Source organism: Zonotrichia leucophrys, chromosome 11 (genome assembly GCF_028769735.1).
Source record: "Zonotrichia leucophrys gambelii isolate GWCS_2022_RI chromosome 11, RI_Zleu_2.0, whole genome shotgun sequence".
NCBI classification, from domain to species: Eukaryota; Metazoa; Chordata; class Aves; order Passeriformes; family Passerellidae; genus Zonotrichia; species Zonotrichia leucophrys.
Window position 1 is genome coordinate 8,676,132 of NC_088181.1, and position 22,324 is coordinate 8,698,455.

General features: G+C 39.5%; 1 protein-coding gene across 2 annotated transcripts in view; it reads left to right on the forward strand.

The window, feature by feature from the left end:
- CBFB (core-binding factor subunit beta) overlaps positions 1-22,024 on the forward strand; it is a 37,830-nt gene extending 15,806 nt beyond the window's left edge. The window contains exons 4-6 of one of the 2 annotated variants that reach the window (XM_064723028.1): positions 2,904-3,020; positions 7,120-7,246; positions 19,744-22,024. In XM_064723028.1, coding sequence (XP_064579098.1) covers positions 2,904-3,020; positions 7,120-7,246; positions 19,744-19,766 — 267 coding nt within the window. In that variant the 3' untranslated portion in view covers positions 19,767-22,024. The remainder of the gene's footprint in view (positions 1-2,903; positions 3,021-7,119; positions 7,247-19,743) is intronic. The other variant, XM_064723027.1, reaches the window with a different exon arrangement.
- The last annotated feature ends 300 nt before the right edge of the window (positions 22,025-22,324 follow it).

A 22,324-nucleotide genomic window follows, 5' to 3' on the forward strand; every position in this document is an offset into this window, starting at 1 on the left:
AGAAGGAAATATGTGGTTAAACGTTTTTGGCTATAATCTTAGGTGGTTTCCATTTTCCTGAAAGAGGAGAGGGGGGAAAAGGAGTTTAAATTCCTTTCTCTAAAATAAATTTAAAAGTACCAGTATGCATTATTGTGTTTTAATGAGAGAAAAGTTCCTGCATGAGCTCGTGGGGTTTCAAGATGAATGATTCCTATATTTGAATGATTGTGTGGTAATTTCAAAACTCAGAATATCTTGAGAACGAATTCATGCTTTCAGTAGTGAAAAATGTTTGTTTATCAGAGATTTGAAGACCTCCTGAATCTGGTGGTGTAAGGCTTCCAGGGCTGTGATTCAGGAGCAAGGGCAGACTGCTTCATCTGGAAAGGTCAGGCTGCGTGCCAGAGGTTCCCAGGCTGCTGTGTCAGCAGCTCAGCTGCTGGCCGGCGTGCTCAGGGCAGATTGGAGGGATCAGGAATCACATCAGCTCTGTCAACTTGTTTCCCCTCTGACTTCTGAAGGCTTTCATAGCATTTGCAGCACTGCTTGGGCTTCCAGGTGATGCATGAGGCATTGCTGAGCCCCAGCAGCTGTGTGTGAGCTACCTGCTCTTGCACTGAGGCAGGGAGTTGGTGTGTCAGGCACTGGCAATGACCAAGGCAGCTGAGTGGCCACTGAAATGGGTTAGTGGCACCATAACATTCCTTATCAACAAAAACAAATAAAAACTATTCCTGGACAACTTGAAAAGCTGGGTTTTGACACCTGTGGGAAGGCCTGTGTAACTTTTGATGTCCTAGGCTGCTGTTGTGGGGCCAGAAGGAGAGGGGAGGTTGAGTGAGAGGTAAACCCTAAATGAAAGTCAGCAAAGTGCTTGTTTGCTCATGTAAAACATAACCAGCATTAGAGTACAGGCTTTTTTTGTCTTTACAGACCTGTGGTTAGCTTATACTGCCCTTTTATTTCCTCTCTTGAGTTATTCTTCATTTGCCTTAGAAGAAAATGACAATTCCAATAGCCTCTTTTAACTGTCTTTCACTTCTCAACTAATTAAGTGCATCTATTAAATGGATGCTGCATCCTTCATTTGTTTCTTGTGAGATGAATGGGTGAAGATCATGCTGAAGTTCTGCAGTGTACTTTGTATGTTTCAAATGTTTAATCTTGAAATGAGGGCTGTGGGAGGTGGTTTCCTGGTAGTCCACATCTTACTCATGGTGGTTCTGACACCTCTGCTCGCAGAGGCTGTCCCCACACTGTGCTGTCCCCACGCTGTGCTGGGCTGTGGTGGCTCTCTCAGATGAGCTGTGAGTGCAGGCACAGACAGCCAGGCTGTGCTCTTAGCAGAGAGCCTGCAGTAGAAGTGCTGGTGGGAAGGAGAGATGCTCAAACAAATAACATTTATTGCTTCATTATTGAGCTGCTGCATGTTGTACTAATTAAAAGGTTTAAAGCTGTGTCACTTCGTACCAAATTGTGATAAGTTATAAAAATCAGGTTTGGAGATCAAATGTTTGTTTTCTTTGGCAAATAACATTACTTGTTTGTCAGTTCAATTCATGTTATTTGCTCCCTGTTTTCCACTCGTGGGTTGCCTTTCATGTTGTTCAGTGCTTAATTCTGCCAGCACAGCCTTTGCATGAGGGGGGCTTCCCTTCCTCTGTGCCTCCTGGAGCCCTCTCCTTTTTCACTTGAGTGACCTTAGCTGGTAAGTGTGGAACTGAGCAGGCAGGCACAGTGGGGGCGCTTTGAAATGCGCTATAGTGCTAAACATCAATTACGCTTTGATGAGGATTTGCCAGAGGATTAATTTAGAGCTGTTAGAGAGGCACTGTCTGAAAGTTCCCTACCTAGCTGAGCCCCAACTGCTCCTGAAGGCTGAAAAAACCTCAGATGGGTTTGGAGTGTCTAAGCAGCCTTGTCAATTACCAAATTCATGTTCAGTGGACAAAATCTGAAGTGGGTGCAGGTGTGTGTGCAGCTTTGCCTCTCTGGTGATTCAACATGGACAAACTCCTGTCCCATGAGAGGTTTTGACTTGCCAAGTAGGTTGAAATAACTATTGAAGGTTGATTTTTCTAACTTTTTTTTCTTTTCTGTACAATTCAGGTAATTTTACTGTGACTCTCTTTTGTTTAAGAGGGATATTATGAGGTATAACAAGTCAAACTCATGTAGTTTTGTATTTGCTTCTTTTAAAGTTCCTTTGTGACATCACTTTGAGTACTGTTATCTGGATGTAGGGCCTTCAGATCACACATTATTCTGTGCTGCAGCACAAGGCACAGTGCACATTGGTGCTGTACTTGGGTTTTCATCAGCTGGTGTTGCTTCTTTTGAAAAGCCTTTCACACATGCTAGAATTGATACAGGAAGACTTCCTTATTTTTAGCACAGTGTGTATGTTGTGTATTTTACTGAACTTTGAGTAGTTTGCAAATTTGAGGAGGACTGAAACCAATGCTTGGTCTTTGTTGAAATCACTCATTTATTGGGATAAAATCAAGTGTTTCTATGAGAGAATGCTCATTTAACTATTTAGATGTGCTGTAGGATCCTCCCTGTCTGGCAGCATGCCACTTCCTTTGTGACACAAAGGTAAGCTGACAAGAAAAACTCCTGGTTTAACTGCAAGCATAAGAATTCTAACTAAATCCTGGTGCGCGCCAGTTTATAAAATGAGAACACAGCTTAAATTTATTCCATCCAGTACAGTAGGCAAAAGTTAAAGCACTCAGTTGATTAAAATGAGTTCTTGGAAAGGAAGCAGTAGAAGCTGTTAAATGGAGTCTCATGTTACCAGCTGGTTTGGATGTTCTTCTAAGAATACATATAGAGGCTTCCTGCATCAGTATTTTCGTTGTGCAGGCACATGTGTAAGAGCTTGCAAATTCATAGCATGTGTTTTGCTTTTATTCCAGGTGTACTTGAAGGCACCTATGATTCTCAATGGTGTCTGTGTAATCTGGAAAGGCTGGATAGATCTCCAGAGACTGGATGGTATGGGCTGCCTGGAATTTGATGAAGAGAGAGCGCAGGTAAGGCAGTCTGCCCTGGGCTACTTGGATATTTGTTTGTTCTTCTGGAGGGAAACAGTTTTTGCCTTCACTCTGAGTACAAACTCCAGAGAAAACTTGCAGTATGGAAGTTCAGAAACATGTGGTTGTAGCAAAACACTACTTTAGCTGCATTAGGTCAAAATGTTAGGGGCAGGAATGGTTTGTAATTTACAGCTTTGAGTGATTTTGCACTGTTACTATGCTACAGAGTAATAAAGTATTTTAAAACTTTGATTCCTCCAAAATGCCAAGAACACTCCTCTATTGTGCCTTGCCTCTCCCTAACTTAAGAAACTAATTTGCATATTAATGAGGTGATGTTAATGTGACTATGTTTGGGATTAAATAGAAGCACTTTGTGCCAAAGTCCCAGCCCTGAACACTTCCTCTATGATGCCTAGAAAGAGAGAATAGTCCTGCCACCCTTTGTGAATCCATGAGAAAAGCCACAGACCAAAGCTTTTACTCTAAATCCACTCTTGCTGTGCATTCACCTCTTTCAAAGCTGTGTCAGTGACTTGGGCAAGCTCAGTTCAGCTGCAGCAGAGTCACTGCTGTGGACTCCGTGCATTAGGAGACCTTCAGGCTGTAATACCTTACACAGCCAGAGAATAGCCCTGAGGAATTAACACAGATCCCAAGGTTCTTGATCTGTAGTTAATAAATTCGATAATAATTCTGAACTGAGAGTGGGCTGATGGGAACATGCACTCAGGAGGAGACAGTGTCACCCTTCCCAAAACTGGAGAGTGCCTGAAGAAAGTGAGCACCCTTCCAAAAAGGAGAGGGGTCAGGTGACCAGTAGGTTTAATTTTTCTCCTCTTAATTTCCCAATAAATGCTTTTGTAAGTGCTTGGATTACTTTAGTTTCCCAATGTGTATATGCTGTCTTAACAACACTTAACAATTCCCTTCTGCTGTCTTCAGGAAGTTTGTGTGCAGAGGTTGTGATTTACTCTTTGTATGTGCGAGGGGGTGTGTGCATGCTCTCAGGTGTCAGTGCTCTCCTGAGCTGTGAGTACAGGGTGCTGAGCTGGAGGTGTTGCACTGTGTGGATCTCCAGAGGTGTTTGTAGTCAGTTACAGGTGTGTAACTTGTTTTTAGTTTGTGATTCTTGGTGACTACAGGGTCATCAATGGTCATTCTGTTTCCTACAGCAGTAGTACCTAAGGGTACCCAGTGTCATACAGACACAGGAGTAGCTGCACCCTTATATGTGTTAGTATTGTAAGCATTTGGGCAATCTTTTACATTCTTCAGTTTCCTTTTTCCTGTATCTGTCACTGCTTCCTTGTTTAAAACTGTTGTAATATTGCTAATGGCAGTTGACTGAACTGCTGACTTTGATCCCAAAATAACCCTGATGTCAGAAGGGGCTTAAGTGCCTCATGTGGTATTGCCTGTGTACCCACTGTCCTTTGTAAGAGGTCCAGCTGCCCTTCACACCCCCCTCATTTTTTGGAAGCTTGTCTTAAGCAAATATACTGCTCTTGCATTTTCCTGTCTCTTACCCCTTCATACTAATGCTGGGGTCAAATAAAATTTTTCTTTGCTGTCATACTTTGGAAAACATACTACCCTTCACTGGGTCAACAAATACTTTAGGAAGAGAATCCACATGTGTTAACATTGACATATTTTAATTTTACCTGTTAAGCTGCTGGTTTTTCCACTTAATCCACAGCCTATCCATGTCTTGCTTTTTGTTACTGAAAGCTCTGGTTCTACTGCTTGCTCAGACTTTGATGGACCAACACACACAAAGCTGTACATACATGCTTGAATATCTTCCCTCTTTGGGGCTGAAATGTCCCTGGATTTGATCTTTGAATGTCTTTAAGAGACTGTTTCTGTCTTCAGTACTTTAACACTTCTTCTGTCCTAGAGCATCTTGCTATCTCACCAAGTCTTTTCCTACTGGGCTGCTGTGAGGATTTGTGTGTAAGCTTCTCTTCTTTAATATTTCTTAAAATTTTATTTTCTAGACAAGGAGGTTTGGTTTTGTTCTGTTGTCATGTTGATTGCTCATTCTGTTGCTCATGTTTTGCTTATTCTTACTTTTCTTTGTAAATTTATACCAGGAACATTTTAAGAGAATAAAACTAAGATGTATAAGTTATTTGGTCTCATACAGCTGAATTTGCTAGGCTATTATCACTAGAATTGAGTGACATTTAAAAAAAAATCTTTGTTAAATTCCTGTTGTATAAAGTTGGGTTGTTGGTTGATTTGTTATAATGTACCACCAAGAATAGAGCAGAGTTTTATGTTTTACTAAAAAAGTTCTGATGCTTTTATCCCTTTCTCAGACACGAGCAAACCAGTGTTTCAGCTGTCAGCACATCTTCATTCTGGATGTCAACATACTGATTTTTGCCATGCATTTCTAATTTAGTTTCTTTTGGTTATGACCATTTCTTTAAAATATTCCATCCAAGGCTGTATGTCAGCCTTCTATTTCATAACCACTGTAAGTGATGGTAAAATGCAAAAACCTTCAATAAAAAAAAAATCATCTTCCATTTAAATCTGATTTAAAATAGAAGGCAATAAAGCCATATATCTCTTTTGTAAGCTAAAACTAAGGCAGCTTTTCTGGAATCATCTGGGACACGAGCTTATCTGTTTTCTCTAACCTTCTGCATTATTAAGAACAAACTTATTTTCCACTCTCTAACCCTGGTTTCTATGCCTTGTATGAACACTAAAACGGCTGTAAAGGGCAAAATTCTAATCTTAAAAAGATCTATGGTGTTAAAGTATGATCTTGTTGGCAGCTTTAAACATTGCCCGTGCCTCCCCAGAAAGCAGAGCCTGGGCCTGGCAGCTGTTTGTATTTCCCTGCCTTGGGCCACCAGGGAGCTCCTGCACAGAGCAGCTCCAGGGCCACGGTTGTGCCCACGGCAAAAAAGGCAATTTAACATTTTCTCAGGCTGGGGATGCTTTATCTTAGATTGAAAAATTTATGCACTTTAGTCCCCAGGTATATTAAAACTTAGTTTTGCTCTCTACATGTTTATGTCCTCTAACAGTCAAGGTCAGCTTTTTTAAAAAATTATCAACTTTGAAATAACATTTGCATGTATGTGGGAGTTGTCAGCAGAGTTAGCAGTAATTACAGTTGAAGAGCTGGAAGGAGGGAGAACCAATTCAATTTATCCCTTCCTGGTTTGTAGGGCCTCTTCAAATGGGATTCTTCCATTCTGATGGGGAACAGTAAATGTGTTAAAAGGTGTCTTTAAGAAAAATCATTTCCAACCCAATTAATAATGGCTCCACATATTACTAACACTTTATTTTAAACATTTTCTAAAATAAAATACAGCTTGAAGGAGTTTTTTTGAGTGTTAGTTTGTTAAATGCAAACATTTATGTATGCATTTAACAAAATGTGTTTGTTCCTGTGCATAAGCCATTATTGAAAATAAGCAAAAGAGCTGTTGAAGCCCTGCAAGTTTCTCCTCCATTGTATGGGAATGTGTGCAGGTTGGTGGAGGACTAATTTCTGCTTTGCACTTTCCTGTGTATCTAAATTTAAATAATATAAATGACACACAAGTATTAAGAATGTTTATACCGATGTACCTGCAGCAGCTTTTGGTAAAATGAAGGATTTATTTGGTTTGTAACTTTGGTAATACTTATTTTTAAATGCAAGATCATTAAATTACCACTGTTTGTGTGGTGGACTCTATCTAGCTATACCTGTGAACACTGTCTTCAAAATGACTTTTATAAGGAGAATAAAATGTATTGCCTTTTACACAGAACTTCTGAGAATTCCTAGCCTTAAAATAAACCCAGCAGCATTTAAACTACTTTGGAACAGGAGCTCTCCTTTGAAAATGTATTTTAATAGTAGCTGCATTCCAGCTTTGGTTATCTCTACTGCTGTAGTGAAGGTGAGTAATATTTCATTAACCTGTATTGACATTTGCTGGAACCTGCCTGTGTTCTAGCAGGTCCTGCAGGACATACTGGACTTTGCTGCCAAGGGGTAATTAATATTCAAAAAAAAAGTGATTTGGTGGAAATGAGAGTCACCTTTTGTGTCACTCTGTGTCATCTGCTTTGGTAGCAGGAGGATGCATTGGCACAACAAGCCTTTGAAGAGGCTCGACGAAGAACTCGTGAATTCGAGGATAGAGACAGGTCTCATCGGGAGGAAATGGAGGTGAGGGTTTCACAGCTGCTGTCAGTAACTGGTTAGTACTTTCCCAAAACTTTAGATTGTTTCCATTTTTGTCTGTTTGTACAATGTTGTGTATTGTGTTTGTTTGGTGATGTTATATAAAAATTGCAAAATGCAGTTTTTTGTTACTCTTGTAAAATGGATTTCAAGTTGTTTAAAGTTTTGATAAGAATTCTCTGATAATGTACTTTTTTCCTTTCTGTAGATGGTCTTTGCTGTGGGTACTTAAGCTGTAAAGACATTTATTCAAAGAGTTGCCATTTCTCTCTGAAATGATACTGAGAGAGGGATCTCTTGCCTCATGCATTTCTCATGAACACAGAAAAGGCTCTGGGAGCTGCAGGGGCTGAATTTTGGAGCTTGTTATCCCATGTTTTGGGAAAAATTACCAGCCAATTTAATCCGATGCCACAGTCTGCTTTCTTGTACAGGCTAGTTTTATTGTCTTCTCACCTTTTTCTTACTGGTGGGAAGTCTCATTCCTTTTTTTCACTGTTTTAGTTTCCCTGTCTTGTTCTTTGCTTCTTCAGGGCCCCACAGTCTTGAATCTTGTTCTTTCTTGATGAAAGCAGAAATTACTGGGATTGAGGAAAGAAGAGCCAGGAAAGGGAATGGAAACCAGCTGCTCTGAGATGTCAGAAAGGCGAGAGCTGTAAGAGGACAAGTAATAATACATAAGGGGAGTTGGCAAGTTAAGGCAGGCTGCAGGTCAGGAGAGAATAGGGAGAACACAGAAAGGCTTTGAATTTCTTTCCCTTACTAATGCTCTTTCTTACTTCCTGCTTCATCAGTAGAGCCTGATTTAACTCTAATCAAATGTGATCAATCTGCTGGTTCTATGGTTTTTAGAAAATTTGATTATTGTTATTGCTAAGCTACTTTTCTTTTGGCATTCTTTTGGATAATTGGGATGATCAGACAGGCTCTCTTCCCTTCCAGCTACAGCTGGAAGGCACTGAGCATGAGAATGAGAGGGAACAGATAGGCACAGAGGATAATATCTCTCTTTGAAGTGGCTGGTGTGTGTCTCCTTGCAAACACTGCTGCAGCCAGGTCAGATGGCAGCTGTAACAAAGGTGAAATCCTTGCCTTGGAGGCCCTGCTTCCACTGGATTCTTGGAGCAGCTGCTGGATTGCCTGAATAATTCTGTCCCAGCATAGTTACAACCTGCTTGTAAGTGCAGAAGGAAGGTAGAATTAGCTTTAAGCTGTTCATGAAGACCTGTGCCAGCCTGCTTTACTGTTAACAACACAGTAGGAACTTTAGATCCAATCTTATGTCTTTTACCTCAATGTACTTACAACTTTTCTTGATATATTCTCCTTGCACTGTGCCCCTCATCCCCACTCCTCTTATTAAAGAGAAGCCATGTGCATGCTGAAGGTTAAAAAAGAATGAGGATTCCTGATATAACTTCTGGACTCTGAGACACTTAATTTTCCTCCAAGTGTAGAAAACACTTACTTGCAGCTAGGCTGTGCAAAAACACTAATTCAATTAACAGTGAGATGGTAATATTGAGCATCTGGGGCTTCATGACAGACATCAAAACTCATGACACTGAGACACAAAAAGCAACATTCTTGGCTGTCTGCAGGAGCTGGATGCAGTAACTTCTGAAACCACTCTTGCTTTTAATAAGGCAGAAGGCAGTTGCTATCAATTGATGTCCTTATTAGCTGTTGGTACCCATTTTCTCTTGAAACAACAATAGTTGTCCCAGCTCTAAAGCACTGGTATAGATCACCTACAGAAAGGAAGAAAAGAAAAAATTACTGACTTAAAATAAGTTTAAGTAGAATGAAAAGTATTATCAAATGTTTCAAATTTGTGATGTCGAGTGTAAATCTTTAATAATTGTAATATGTTGTTTTGCATACTTTCCTGTTTATTTTACTGTGCCTCTCTGATATGTCTAACCAACAGATTTTTTTCCTCCAGTTACTTGTAGGTCTATAATTGGTTTTTATATTTCAGTTTTCATTCCTGTGTTTGGAGTAAGATGTCCTGAACTTATATCTGGAATGTTTACAGACAAGCTTTTTTACTCTTGATCTTAGGACTGTATAAAAATCAGGCTCTTTTGGGACGAGATGGTAGAGAGCAGAAATAGACTTACAATGCATTCCTAAAGAGCAATCAGATTTCCAAATCATTCATTGTTACCCTTCTTTTCAATCTAAGGCAGCATTTGGGCAGAATCAAATGAACTTTAATCAGTAAGCATTTGATGTTCATGATCCTTGTACCCAGTTCTCAATAGAAAGTGGTGCATAAAAGTGCATTCCTGTGTTTGCTGTATTTGTGGCCTGTATTGAATTTTCTGATGCTGATGTGCTCAGTCAGCTTGGAAATGCAGTTTGTCAGTGGCACCCTTCTGATGATTGCATTGCTGACAGCTGCAGAAACCTTAATCCAGACTGCCTTATGTTCGTTTCTGTAATTTCAGTGGGGCCAGCAGTATCTTTGGTTTCACTACAGAGATGGCACTTGAAGGCTTTTCTGTGGGAAAGGCCAGTTCTATGTGTGCTGAGTGAATTTTTATGTATATTATGCTACACACAAATGAAGATACTTTCCTTATGATCATTTTAATATGATTTCTATACAGCTTTCATCCTGAAGAAAGTTTTAGATTTTTCTTTTCTGCCATGCTTGGCATGGACAGTAAAACTCAGAATTGGCAGATGTGGAACAGGATCTCATCAGTGTTAATGATGGTTTTAAGAATTGCAACACTGTAGAAAATCAGGATATTTCTGACAGTAGAATTACAGTTGAAATGCCTTTAATAGAGACCAGATTCTGCTTCAGTGGGGGAGGGAAGGGGAATCCTGCAATATTCCACCCACTCCTACCCAAAACAGAGGCGCCAGCTCTTTGGAAATATTTATCCATCCAAAGCCTGGCAGCATATGAAAATGATCAGATTAAATTATTTATTTATACAGCTTTCTGGGTAGAAAAGATTCCCTATTCTAAGTCTTTCTCTAGACTTAACATAGTCTGTAGACTTAAAACTCCCCACATAGGAGTGATCAGTGATAACTCATTGAAAACAATGTTAAAGTTCTTGTGTGTGACAGTTGGATTTTAGAAGGGTGACACTTTGCAAGGGGAAAGAATTGCAAGTGCAGTAGCAATTTAGAAATAATCGCTTAGCTAGTTTTCATTTTTTAGTACCCTAAAAAAAACTCCCAACCAATTAAAACAAATTCTTTTCCCCTAAAAAAGAAAAAACTCCTTCAGGGTGTTGTGAGGTTTGTTTGCCATCTTTTCATCATATAGAATCTCTTCCATTCTAGTTTAGCACACCAGACCTTTATTTTAATGAACATATTCTTTGCATCTGAGGGCATCTGAGGTTGGTTGTGCTTGAATTTTCAAAGGTGATCATGTTTTTGTGCAATTACAGCACTCTGATGTAAATAGGATGGGAGTGGATTTAGGAATTTTCATTGAAGTTTTTAAGCACCTCTGAGTTGAACGGCCTTCTGTTGCATTTTTAACATAGTTTGTTTTGAATACAAGATGCTTTTGAGTTTTTATATCAACTTGTATAGCTCAGTTACATCAAATACTGCAAATCCAGCCCCACTCTCCAGGATTCTTCTGTTTCAAAGATGCTTTTGAAGTCAGTGAGTGTTCTTAGTGCCTTCAAAATTAATAAGGTATCCCAATGACTTTTACTTCTACAAAAATGTTGGAATGCTGAGACAGAGAATGTTTAATAATACACATTAAGAAAGACTTTATCCCCATTTAAAGATTGTTTAAAAAATGAGGTGTATGAACTTGAAGTATTTGTACGCTCCCCTTTGCCAAACTAGAAGAGCGAGGAGACTGAAGGGATGTTGGTGAGGCAGATGTTTAATTTTCATGTCTTTATCTCCTTGTGTCGTGGTTGAGAGTCAGTCTGAGTGTCTCTGCTGTGGTTTCAGTATGAATGACCAGAGTTAGTGTCAGGACAAGAAGTGTTCTGCAGAAATTACTGTGAAGTTGCTGTCTAGACGTGAATTTCCAGGAAGAGCTTTTGCTTGTTTTTCAGTCTTCTAGCATAGTGGCATGATGCAAAAATGTGTTACACTGTCCAGAATGGCTTGGGGAGATTTAAACAGCCCCAAGTTGGTGAAATTAGAATTTATTGGAATCAATGGCCTGTGTTCAGTGCAAAAAAGCCACAAACAGGTGCCTCCTGACAGCTCTTTGCTGGAGCAGATGGCACAAAAGGATGGATTTTCAAGGGGTGGGTGAAAAGAGACTCTCTGGTGTGTTGCTGTGTGCAGGTGGGGGTATTTTGTACAAACTGTCATTTCAGACTTGCAGGGATCTGTGTGAGGACACAGTTTGTCCAGCTGTGCTCTCCAGAGCTTGGCTGAGGATGTCCCCATGGCTTTCCTTGGGGATGGGCTGGATCTGTTCTCAGTCTCCCGATGTCATTTCTTCAACCAGTATTTTTGAAATACCATATTTTTCTACTTTGTGTTCCTTTCCTATGTTGCTGCCATGCTCTTTATTTTAGCAACACTGTGAGTAAAGAGACAGAGTGGTTTGCTCTCCCTAAAACAGTCTAGTCTAGCAATCTGTCTGTTTGTGGTCTTGTGCTAAATATAAATTACATTAATGGCTAAGCAGAGCCATTTTGGGAAACTGCATGAAATTCCCATTTTAAAAACCTTCATTTTGCTGAAAAAAAACCCTGTTTTGAAACTTGTTTTTCTTCCACAAGCAATCCCTCTCAATACAAAGCACCAAAAACACCCACCAACCCCACCCTTTAAAGAGTGCTGGAGTAAAAATTTACCTAAATTTTAAATACTGTGGCCTGCCCTAGGTTTTTACATGTTATTCTTGTTTGTTGGGAATTACCAGTTGAAATGGGCAAGATACATTTCATTTAATTTTGCTGAAGTTGGTAACTCTTAAAAAACAAACAGAATTTTGTTACAGACATGTAAACAGTTTAGAGTTGAAAGAAAATAAAGTAGTAGGACCGACTTTCATGTTCTTCCCAAGGTTCTAGACACTGAAATTATTCTCCTTTTCTTAATTTTTTCTAAGATGAAACTGCTGGTGTAAATAAATGCTCTAACTAATTATATTTTTCTCAAATACAACTGGCTTCAGAAGAAAGTGTACAGTATTACAATAAGTATGTGGGGACTTTTTTGTTTTTAATTTTGGCTCGGGGTTTTTTACTGAAAATTTTCTCATCAGATTTTAAAGAGGGTTTTTCCTTATTAATCTGGAATTAATTTAATTAGTGTTTATTGTATGTACTCTCCAAACTGATGATGATAGAAAAATAGTTTAACATTTAACCCAGGTTTTTGGATATGAAAGAAACCCAAACCGTTGATTTTTCATATGCAGTGGGCAGTGTAGATTTGGTGTGTGCTTTTACACAAGCATAAATAATTTGTTTAGATGCAGGGTGGGTACAACCTGACTTGGAAAAAGGTGTTTGGGTGGGAGTGAGTTGCCTGAAGAGGTTCTGCAGTGCCAGTCCAGGACAAGAAGGCCAGTTAAGTCGTGACTGGTTTGCTTCACAAGAACTTAAATAGCTGGTGCTTGTGCAAAAGTGCTATAGAATGCATAGATCAGAAAAACAATTTGTGCTGTACAGAATCAATGCTGACTGTGGGACAGAGGAGATCAATCTTGCAAATCAGGGAATTCTGTAATATAAGCGTCTTCCTTCAGTCAATGAAGGTTAGAAAGGGTCTGAGCAACAGAGGAATACTGTCTGGAGGCAATCAATATTAATTATAAATTTATAACCTTTAGACCAGCTTTCAAACAGTGCTTTCTAAAAGAGAGCACTTTAAGCTTTTTTCCCTTGGAAATGAAGTTTTAATACGAAAGTAAAAATTTCCATCCCTACTCAGAACTCTTCAGAGCTCCTATTCCTGTTGTGCTTTTTCCTTCCTTGGCTTGCAGTGACCTTGGTCCAGTTTGGGGCAGCAGAATCATTACCTTCATAACATGTTTTAAACAAAGATGCAACCATTGCAAAGATTTCAGGTGAGGGGGTGCAGGGGGGTCAGGAAGCAGCTGTGCTGCTTGGCCTGGTCATGCTCTGCAGGTAACACAGTTCATGTGTGTTTTCAGTCTGTTCCTAGGAAGTAGATAGTAGTTTGCAATGAAGTCTTGATGAAGGTAAGTGCTAAGTAACTCTTATCAATGGACTTTGTCAGGAAATTTTTTTATTTTGACTTTCAGTGAGCTTGAAAAACAATCAGAATGGAAGTAGGAATAAAAAAGAGCTTTGGGTATAGAATTCATGGCATTAATAGTTCTACAGTTACTTCAGTCTAACATCCAGATCTCTTGCCAAGTTTGAGGGCCTGTTTTCCATTATTTGCATAATTTAAGTGGTGCTTGACATTATAATTAAGAAAGATCAAGGCTACTCCTTCCCAGGTTCAATGAAAAGGAGAGCTGATAGCAAAATGAATGTTATGGGCAGCCAACAAAGCAACTGCAGAGACTGGATCCAGGCCACGAAGTCTGAAGCTGATAGCTGTGCCTGCTAGGAATGTGGTAAAGATCATATCCCCTCTGGCTGCCAGTGGCTCAGGGATGCAGTGTGTAGTGGTGCTGCTGTGGCTCAAGTTCTGAGAAATGCAGATTGAGAGTCTGTGCAGGGCCCCCAGAGACTAGGGAGCACATGGGCTGCTTCATCAAGCTGTGCCCAGAGGAGTTGTGTGATGTCTGAGTTGACATTCTCACTGTGCTGTAGGGCCCCAGCTTTGCTGAGTTTCTCCTGCCCTCTGTCCAGGGAAGGTTACTGGAGGCAGGGCCAGCGTTGTGAGCCATGCTCACATCTCCATGGGAGAGATTATTAACCAGCAACTCAGTTTTTCAGTTCATTGCTGTGAGTCTGCCTCAGACACCAGGACTAATGTGAAGGTGTGCTAGGGTGTAACTGGTCATTTTTCTGAGTATTGCTCTCTTTATTTCAGGGCTGGGTTTTGGGGTTTTTTTTTCATTTGGGTGGTTTTTATCCTGTGGTTGTATACTTTTCTAAAAAGTATCTGCAAAGTATTCTCAGTTTTGGTTAGTTGGGGTTTTTTTTTTTATCCCTTTTCAGGAGGCTGGCAGTCCTAAGAGAATCCAAATGTTCACTGTTTAGTTTTTCATAGCATAGCCTGATTTTTCACTTATTTAGTAAATTATAGATGGCAGATGCCAAGGCACATAATGCATTTACTCTGTCTGTTTCAACAGGACAGAGCTGCCAGAATCCAATTAAAGAATTGCAGTGGAGTTGTCCATGGAGAGACTTTATTTTGGCTATTCTTTTTGTGACAGCCCTTCATCAAATTAACTTCCCCTTCCTTCCCTCCTCTTCACCAGTGTCCCAAGTTGTAGATGCAGTGGATATGGTTGTATTTGTCATTTCACTGTGTGGCATTCAGAGGTCCCAGTTTTCCCTGCTGCTGTTTTTTAAGTGATTCATAGAAAGGGAGGGGCCATCTTCTCTGTCCATCCTTACTAAATTTGCTTCCAACTTTCTCAGTTCTGCTTTCTCAGAGCTATCATGTAACCCACACAGTGGGACTGCATTATCTTTTCCTGATGAGCTCATGTGGTAAGAGGAGTTGGTTTCCTTAGGTATGTTTGAGGCTTCAGAGCATGCACAGGAAGGGGCTGGCTAGAGATGCTTTCCTAAAGTCAGTTTAAGGAGTTTTGTTAGTACAGATGGAAGCACAATAGGCTGCAGCATTGAGTGACTGGAGGAGGAAGATGTGTTCTGACTGTCTTGGCTGCTGGAGGAACTGCTTATGTGCCACCTTCCTTATTGCCCATCTGTTTTTCCTTTGTGCCCCAGTAACAGATGTAAAGCCTCCAATGTGGTTCTTGTTCAGAAAAGTAAATGATAAAACTTACTGATTTAATGATTCCAAGCTATCTAGTTTATTGAGAAGAAAAGCAATATGATACAGATATGATACTGCATCTTACTCTTGCTAAGACTTTCAGTCCATTCCCCTTAGCCTGTATTTACGCTTGGGAAAAGCTCAGACATCAGAGGTTAAAGAGAGCAGAGGTGTAAGAAATACTGCAGGACATGCTTTTTATGTTTGTTTAATCTCAAAATGCTTTTGTAGTAACTCTGCTCTTTTTTGTCAGTCACTACCCCCATGGTGCCAGCATTATGAGTTCAGCATGAATCAGTCTAGAGTAGCATTTGAGAGGAGGCTTTGAAATGGTTTTTTGCCAGGTATGTTCCTGCAATTCTTTCAGTTGGTCATCACACCCTCTCCAGGGTTAGAGGTTTTCAATGGCTTGTGGTCAGATACAATTCCTTCTGTGCAGCAGAAGATTTGCATGGCTTCATGTTCTGAAAGCTGAGTGCTAAGTATTTTTCAGTGTTGAAACTCCTGATGTGTCCATCAGGTTAACTCTTCTGTTCCTGGATATTTAGAAGAAAACTGGCAATGTTGGTTAAAATACATTCATTTTTAGGATAATTGCAACTTTAGTGGGATCTGTGTATTAATTACCAGTTTCTCACAAGCAAATATTTGTTATACTTTCACTAAATAACAGATGAAGAACATGTGAAGTAGTGCCCTTCAAACTTAAAATCAACGTTTGACTGAAAAAATGAAATACACAGAGAAAAGATGAATAACTGCTGTTTTCTCAAGGCTCATTAAGCATGACTCATAGCAGTGTATTCCATTTCCCAATGGCAAAGATAGATGCATCTTTCTTAATTGAAGCAAGTCTCCTTAATCCTTGAGAAGCTGAGCCCATTATTCACTGAGAGTAATACTGCTGCTTTTGTGTGACAGCAAAAGGTATGCATTTCAAAAATTACAGCAAAAATTGCAATTTAGAGGATTGATTAGCTATGCTGGGGAGTGTAGGACCCCCCCAGTGGTGAGAAGTCTGGAAATTGCTGGTTTACATCTATAAAAGGGAAGTTTTAGCTTCCTGTAACAGACTGAGAAGCAGCAGATACTACCCCACTTGTGTAGGGCACTCGTGTGATAGTCACACCACTCCTACAAGGGAGTGTTAAGGACCTTGTGGCATTTCTTATGGAAGTTTTATTTTGCCAGTTGTCAGTGGACAAAAATAGCACCCAGTGCTTCTTGCTGCACAGTGTGCTTCCTGTCTTTGTACAAAGTGATTTTTCTAGTCTTTACCAAGCATCTTTTAATTTTTGTATTTTTCTTTCAGCATGTGAAGCCCAGTTGTAGATGCTGTGTTGTGCCCTGGCAGAATGGCTGTGACTGCTAGAACAAGCCTGCTTCACACATTTGCCTTTTTGCACAGTAGTAGCACAAGGAAAGCAGGCTGCCTGAGTCAGAGCTGTCATTCCAACATGTTGCAGTTGCTTGTGTAAATTCCCACTTACTGAATTGCAAAATTGCACCTTTATCCACATACACTGTTGTAAGATATTGTAATGACTGGTTTTGGTATATTTGAGGGTCATTTGTCATGCCTTTTGCATATCACTTGAAAGGGCAAATCTGGCAGTTGTTCACTAGTGGCTTCTGCAAACTCTACAAGTAGCAATGAGGTCACGAATCATGCAAATTCCTTCATATGCTTTGAAAGAAAGGACCACTTTAAGCAAAGCATAAATGCAACCATATGCTCATATCTTGGAGCCTTCACTGAAATTTGACAATAAAATTGCTGTGCATATGATTTGTTTTCTGAAGAAGAAACACTGTTGTTTTTAGAGCAGTATTATAGCAGCAATTAACTTGCTGGTCTTTTCTAGTTAAGTATAAAAATGTTTATTGAGTGCAAAATTGGTAGAAGTAAGATTTTGGTAATTGTTAAAGACAGAGCATGTCTTTGTTTCCTTTTAGAAGAAAGAGGCAGCAGTAAAACCAGAAGAAATCTTGTTACAGTCTGTTCAATAGAAGGATATGCAAAGTAGAACTGTTGCTGTTTTGTTAATCTTGGTACAACTCTTAAATTAGCCTGGAAGTATCTACTGAGACTTGATGAACAACCATTTCATATGAAGAAAATATTTACAGCACAGTAGACTTTTCTGTTGAAGGAAAAAGGAAGTGTGGGGTTTCCTTCAGTGATTTTGATAGTCAAAGCTGAATGATTTGGCTTTTGGAAATAATGTAAAAAGCTTAATTAAATGCCATCTTCTAACACTGTGTATCTCTACAAAGAGGACAGTGTGCAGAAGTTGTTTCAAGGGCCTCAAGGAATACACCCTTAAGCACTTACAGTCATCAGTGCTCTGTGGTGATTAGAGCAGTTTGCTTTAATGTGATTCCTCAGAAAGATTACTGAGAAATCTGTGGGTTTGAGCACCAGCACTGGTGTTGGTTCTCACCTTCAGATTTCTTCTGCAAGCAGGAGAAGCAGATTGTTCCTTCAGAGTACAACTAGTGCAGATAGAGCAAAAAGATTGGCTCACTCTTAATTACCTAAAGTACCGCCAACACTGAATACATAAATGTAGTAGGTAACAATTGTGATATTTAAGTTAGTGGAGGTGTTTCCAAAGCAATAGTGGCAGTGTGACCACTAAGAAGAGTGCAGAAGAGGATTGTCTGCTCTGGAAACTTGCTGATTACTAAAGGGATTTATTGAATGAACTCCATGTGCATCAGAAAGGGACCATTGCACATGAAAGGAAAATGTAGCTTCAAATTGGCTTTTAAATAGGAGAAGGAAGCAGCAGTTCTCTGTCTGGGTGCAGCTAACCTAGTGCACTGGGGGCATACAGTTAGGCAGACAAGAAGAATGGTAGATAAGGGGGGAAGAAGTGAACAAAGAAAGGTCTAAGTTGGGAAAGGTGGTGTCAGCAGTGCATGCCAGAGGGTCTGGGGTGAGCAGGCTGTGCTTGCTCACCCTTTGGAATGGGAGTGCAGCAGCAGCACCTGGTGAGCTGGGGCAGCTGCTGGGCAGTGGGGAGGCCTCCTCTGTGTCAGCAGCTGGGGCTCAGGAGAGCCCAGGGAGCCCCCAAAGCAGCACCTATGCCCCTGTTTGTCACAGCTCTGTGGGATGGTGCCAACACGCTCACTGTTTGAAGGGTATTGCAGTGGAACAATGCCTGTGTTAAGGCTGTTCCCCAGCCTTTCAGGAACATAGGAAATGTCTTTTAGAACAGGGAAGTTGTCACTGGTTTGCATTTTTTAAAGCCCTGAATATGGCAGGTTATTGCAGCTGATGGAATAAAGCCTGAGTAGTGACACCTTCCACCAGCTGGGAATGTGGCCTGGGACTGTTTGGGACATGTGGCACTTACAGGCCACGGTGCCAGCTATTCACTCTATAAACTTAAATAAAAGTGCTGCTACTAAAATGTCTTAAAAACCAGCTAGCATGTATTAGATGTTCTCAGAGTCAAAGTATGGTTTTAAAATTTGAAGGAAATAAATGTTTTAAAGTATTTATGTGCAGCATTTGTGTGTGCTGTACCAGTGTACAGGTGGAGAAAATAGATAGCCGTGTCTTTTGCTGTGACTGAATGTTCTTAATTACCTCTTTACAATGTCATTAACTCAAACTGTTTACCCCAATAATTTATTTAAAGGAGAACTTACATTGCTTTTGTTTTAATACAGGGGTACAGTCATGTGTCAGTTTTCTCAGTTTGTTAACTTTGCAGGTGCACTGAAGAAGAAAGCAGTAAAACATGAGGTGTTAAAATGTGTGTCCATCTATGGATTAAATTGTGCTCATGTGTTACTATAAGTCTCTTGATTCTAGAGGAAGCTAAAGTAAATGCTTCCCTCATAAAATTATCTGGAAGTGATGTGATGTATTCTATCTCATATTGTAGCCTTTCTCCCCAAAGCTGACAGGAAAAGTTAACAGAAGGGAATTTCACAGGAAGGAAAATTATTTTTGGAAGAAGAGACAGAAAATTGTTCCCTAACTATTGTGGGAGTCTCTTGCTGGTTGCTGAAGCAATGTTTGAAGCCTGGCAGTGTGAGAGTGCACGTGTGCGTGAGCACGAGCACACAGTCCCTGCTGGGGAGGCACAGCAGGCTCTGAGCCCCCCAGGGACAGGGGCTGCCAGATCTGCTGCCCTCCTGAGAGCCTTGGGGGGCAAACTGAACTGAGGGGAAAGAATGGTTTTGATGTTAAAAAGTATTGCTTTGCTCACTGCTGGAATTGTAAAATTTCTTTACAATTAACATTACTATCATTATGTAAATATTGACCTTTCTCGCTCATCATTTAGCATTCTGCTGCTTTCCATATCTTAATGCTGGCATTAAGATCACAGCCCTTACCCTCTGCTGGTTAGTGCAGACTTTTTAAAGTGCATTTTAAGTTATTGATGCAATCTGATATTTTTCATAATTTCTATTTAAACTGAAGTTGCATCATCTTTCTTGAACTCATCTCCTGTAAAAGTTGCCTTAAGCTACAGGATTGCTTTTGCTAATTTTGTGTTGTTCATTTAACTTGTATTGTTTATGGTCTTATTTGTGTTAACATACTGAGTAAGAGAGCTGATAATTTCCTGGTTGCTGATGCTCCGAGTGTGTTTGTCCACGCAGGCAAGAAGACAGCAAGACCCTAGTCCTGGCTCCAACCTGGGCAGTGGCGATGATCTCAAACTGCGTTAACCAGCGGCAGCAGCGTCCCCGGCTCTGCACACGTGCATTGCTTCTACTTGGCAAAGGATTGAATAAAAGACCAGAAACTGTGAGAACTGGGTATATTATGGTCTGTTTCCTGACCTGCGGCAGTCAGAGTCACCAGAACTGCCATGGTTTGCACTATGTTTATGTTACAATACCTGCATTTCCCATTTTAAGCATGTAGCCAGTGGCAATTCAAAATTTTGTTTTTCTATGCAAACTTATTTTTGTTGGCACTATTTTAGTGAAATGGAAACTTATGCAGCTATAAAACCATTTTTCTCAACTGTAATAAAAATTGTCACTTAAAAATAGGTCAAGATATTACAGATTTAGAACAACTTTTGGTTTTGTTTTTAGGTTTTTTTTGTTTGGGTTTTTTTGTTTTGTTTTGTTTGTAAACTGCTGGAAGCCAATGCATTCCAAGCTTAATTTTTTAATATGGGCTTTTGGAACTTTGATTGTCCTTATTCTGTTCCTGCTTTATTTTAGATAATGCATTCTTATCTTTCTTTCAGTTTTCTTTTTTCTAAATTTGCAAGACCTTATTAAAACTGCTGACATTATTTTGCATTATTTCCAAGCTAAACCCAGTGAATCAGAGCTGTTGGAATCAGTTTTCAAACTTTGTGGGTTTGTAAACATTACAGTTGCAGTATTCATTTAACTGCTAACAATTCATTGGTTCCACTTTTAAAATTATAAAAATCTTAAAATGTATATTCTCATGCATTAATGCATTCTGCCCCATTATCTGTCTCAGATTTTATTCTGTTCCAAGTGAGTTTGGGTGGCTGTTATACCCTGTATATAGTGCTTTACTGAAACTCAGAGGAAGTCGCAGGCTGGCTTCTGTTTTATTCAGGGATTTTTTTAACTAGTTCTTCAAAGGGATACTGCAACTCCACAATCAGATTCAACAGCATTTCAACTGGGAACAAAAATGATCAGCTGCCAAGGTGATATATATTAAATCATGTTTAAGATAACTGCTTTAAGTATATTTTATATCTTAGGCTTTTTGTAAAGTTGTGCTGAATGGTGAAAAGCTGCGATGAGCTTGTGTGCAGGAGCCTCATACTGCACATAGGCCCCTTCTATTAAATCTTATGCAAATTAAGACTGTTGCAGTATATATTGCATTTTCTAACAGGGTAAGATTTGGGATGAATTAATGTATGAATTAATCTTGTTTCATTTGGGGTGATGGTGAATGGACTTACTCCAAAGATTTCATTGCATCCAATATTTGAAGAAAATTTATTAGAAATGTGATGTCATTTGGCTTTGTTAAAATGTGGTGCTTCCTGTACAGCCTGATTGATTAAAATGTCACTTAAATACCTTTTTAAAATAAGGGATCTGAATCCAGTGTTTTAAGAATTATTTTAAAGATAGAAACTCAATATGGTTAGAGTTAAATCTTAATTAAATTCTATAATTAAGACAATTATACATTCCTCATTAATGGCAAAACAATTGATGCAAAAGAGGTCTTGCAAAAATGTAAGCAGATGTCAATGTGAAGGAGAATCTTTGTATGTTAATAATATGAATATTTAACATTCACTTAAAAATGTCATTAACTGTAAACTGTGAGAATGTCATCAAATAGAAATATTTTGATACTTCAATTTAAATGTGATTCACCTGAAAGATAATCTTTTTCACTCTGTGGCCACATTCTTCTTGCTCTTCTTCCCCAAAGAAATAATTTTTCTAAAGTGTTTCTGCAAAGAGTTATTTAAGGGACACACGCATGCATCTGCACGCATCCCTGGCCTTGGATCTTCTCTGCCATCTGTGTATTTTTGATGGAATAGTCTGAAGATTTATTTTAAAATAACGTTTCAGACAGTGGTTTTAAACCATAAGTACACAGGAAATGACGCTATCAGATATTAACGTTGCTATCTCTGTGTAAATACTGAACTTTCCCTATCATCATTTAGCATTCTGCTGCTTTCCATATCTTAATGCTGGCATTAAGATCACAGCCCTTACCCTCTGCTGGTTAGTGCAGACTTTTTAAAGTGCATTTTAAGTTATTGATGCAATTTGATATTTTTCATAATTTCTATTTAAACTGAAGTTGCATCATCTTTCTTGAACTCATCTCCTGTAAGAGTTGCCTTAAGCTACAGGATTGCTTTTGCTACTTTTTGTGTTGTATGTTTAACTTTCATAATAAACTTCTGTGTAGTGAAAACAAGGTGCTGTAAGTTTGTTTGACTCCCTGGTAGTCCCTGCTGACATATTTTGTTTAGGTGCAAGGCTGCCTTGGTTTCTGTGGCTAAAGCAGTGGTGACATCCAGTGGTCACTTATTTAACTGACCCCCTCTGCTCTGTTCAGCTGCTGTCTGGGAGCAGCCTTTAATAGAAGGGTCTGCACTGGGGAAAATGTGGATTTTGCTGCCCTAAAACTCTTGTTTCTTAAAACTGATATGCCCTTCTTACTCTGAAAACATGAATCTACTCCAGGGGCCCCAAGCAAGGG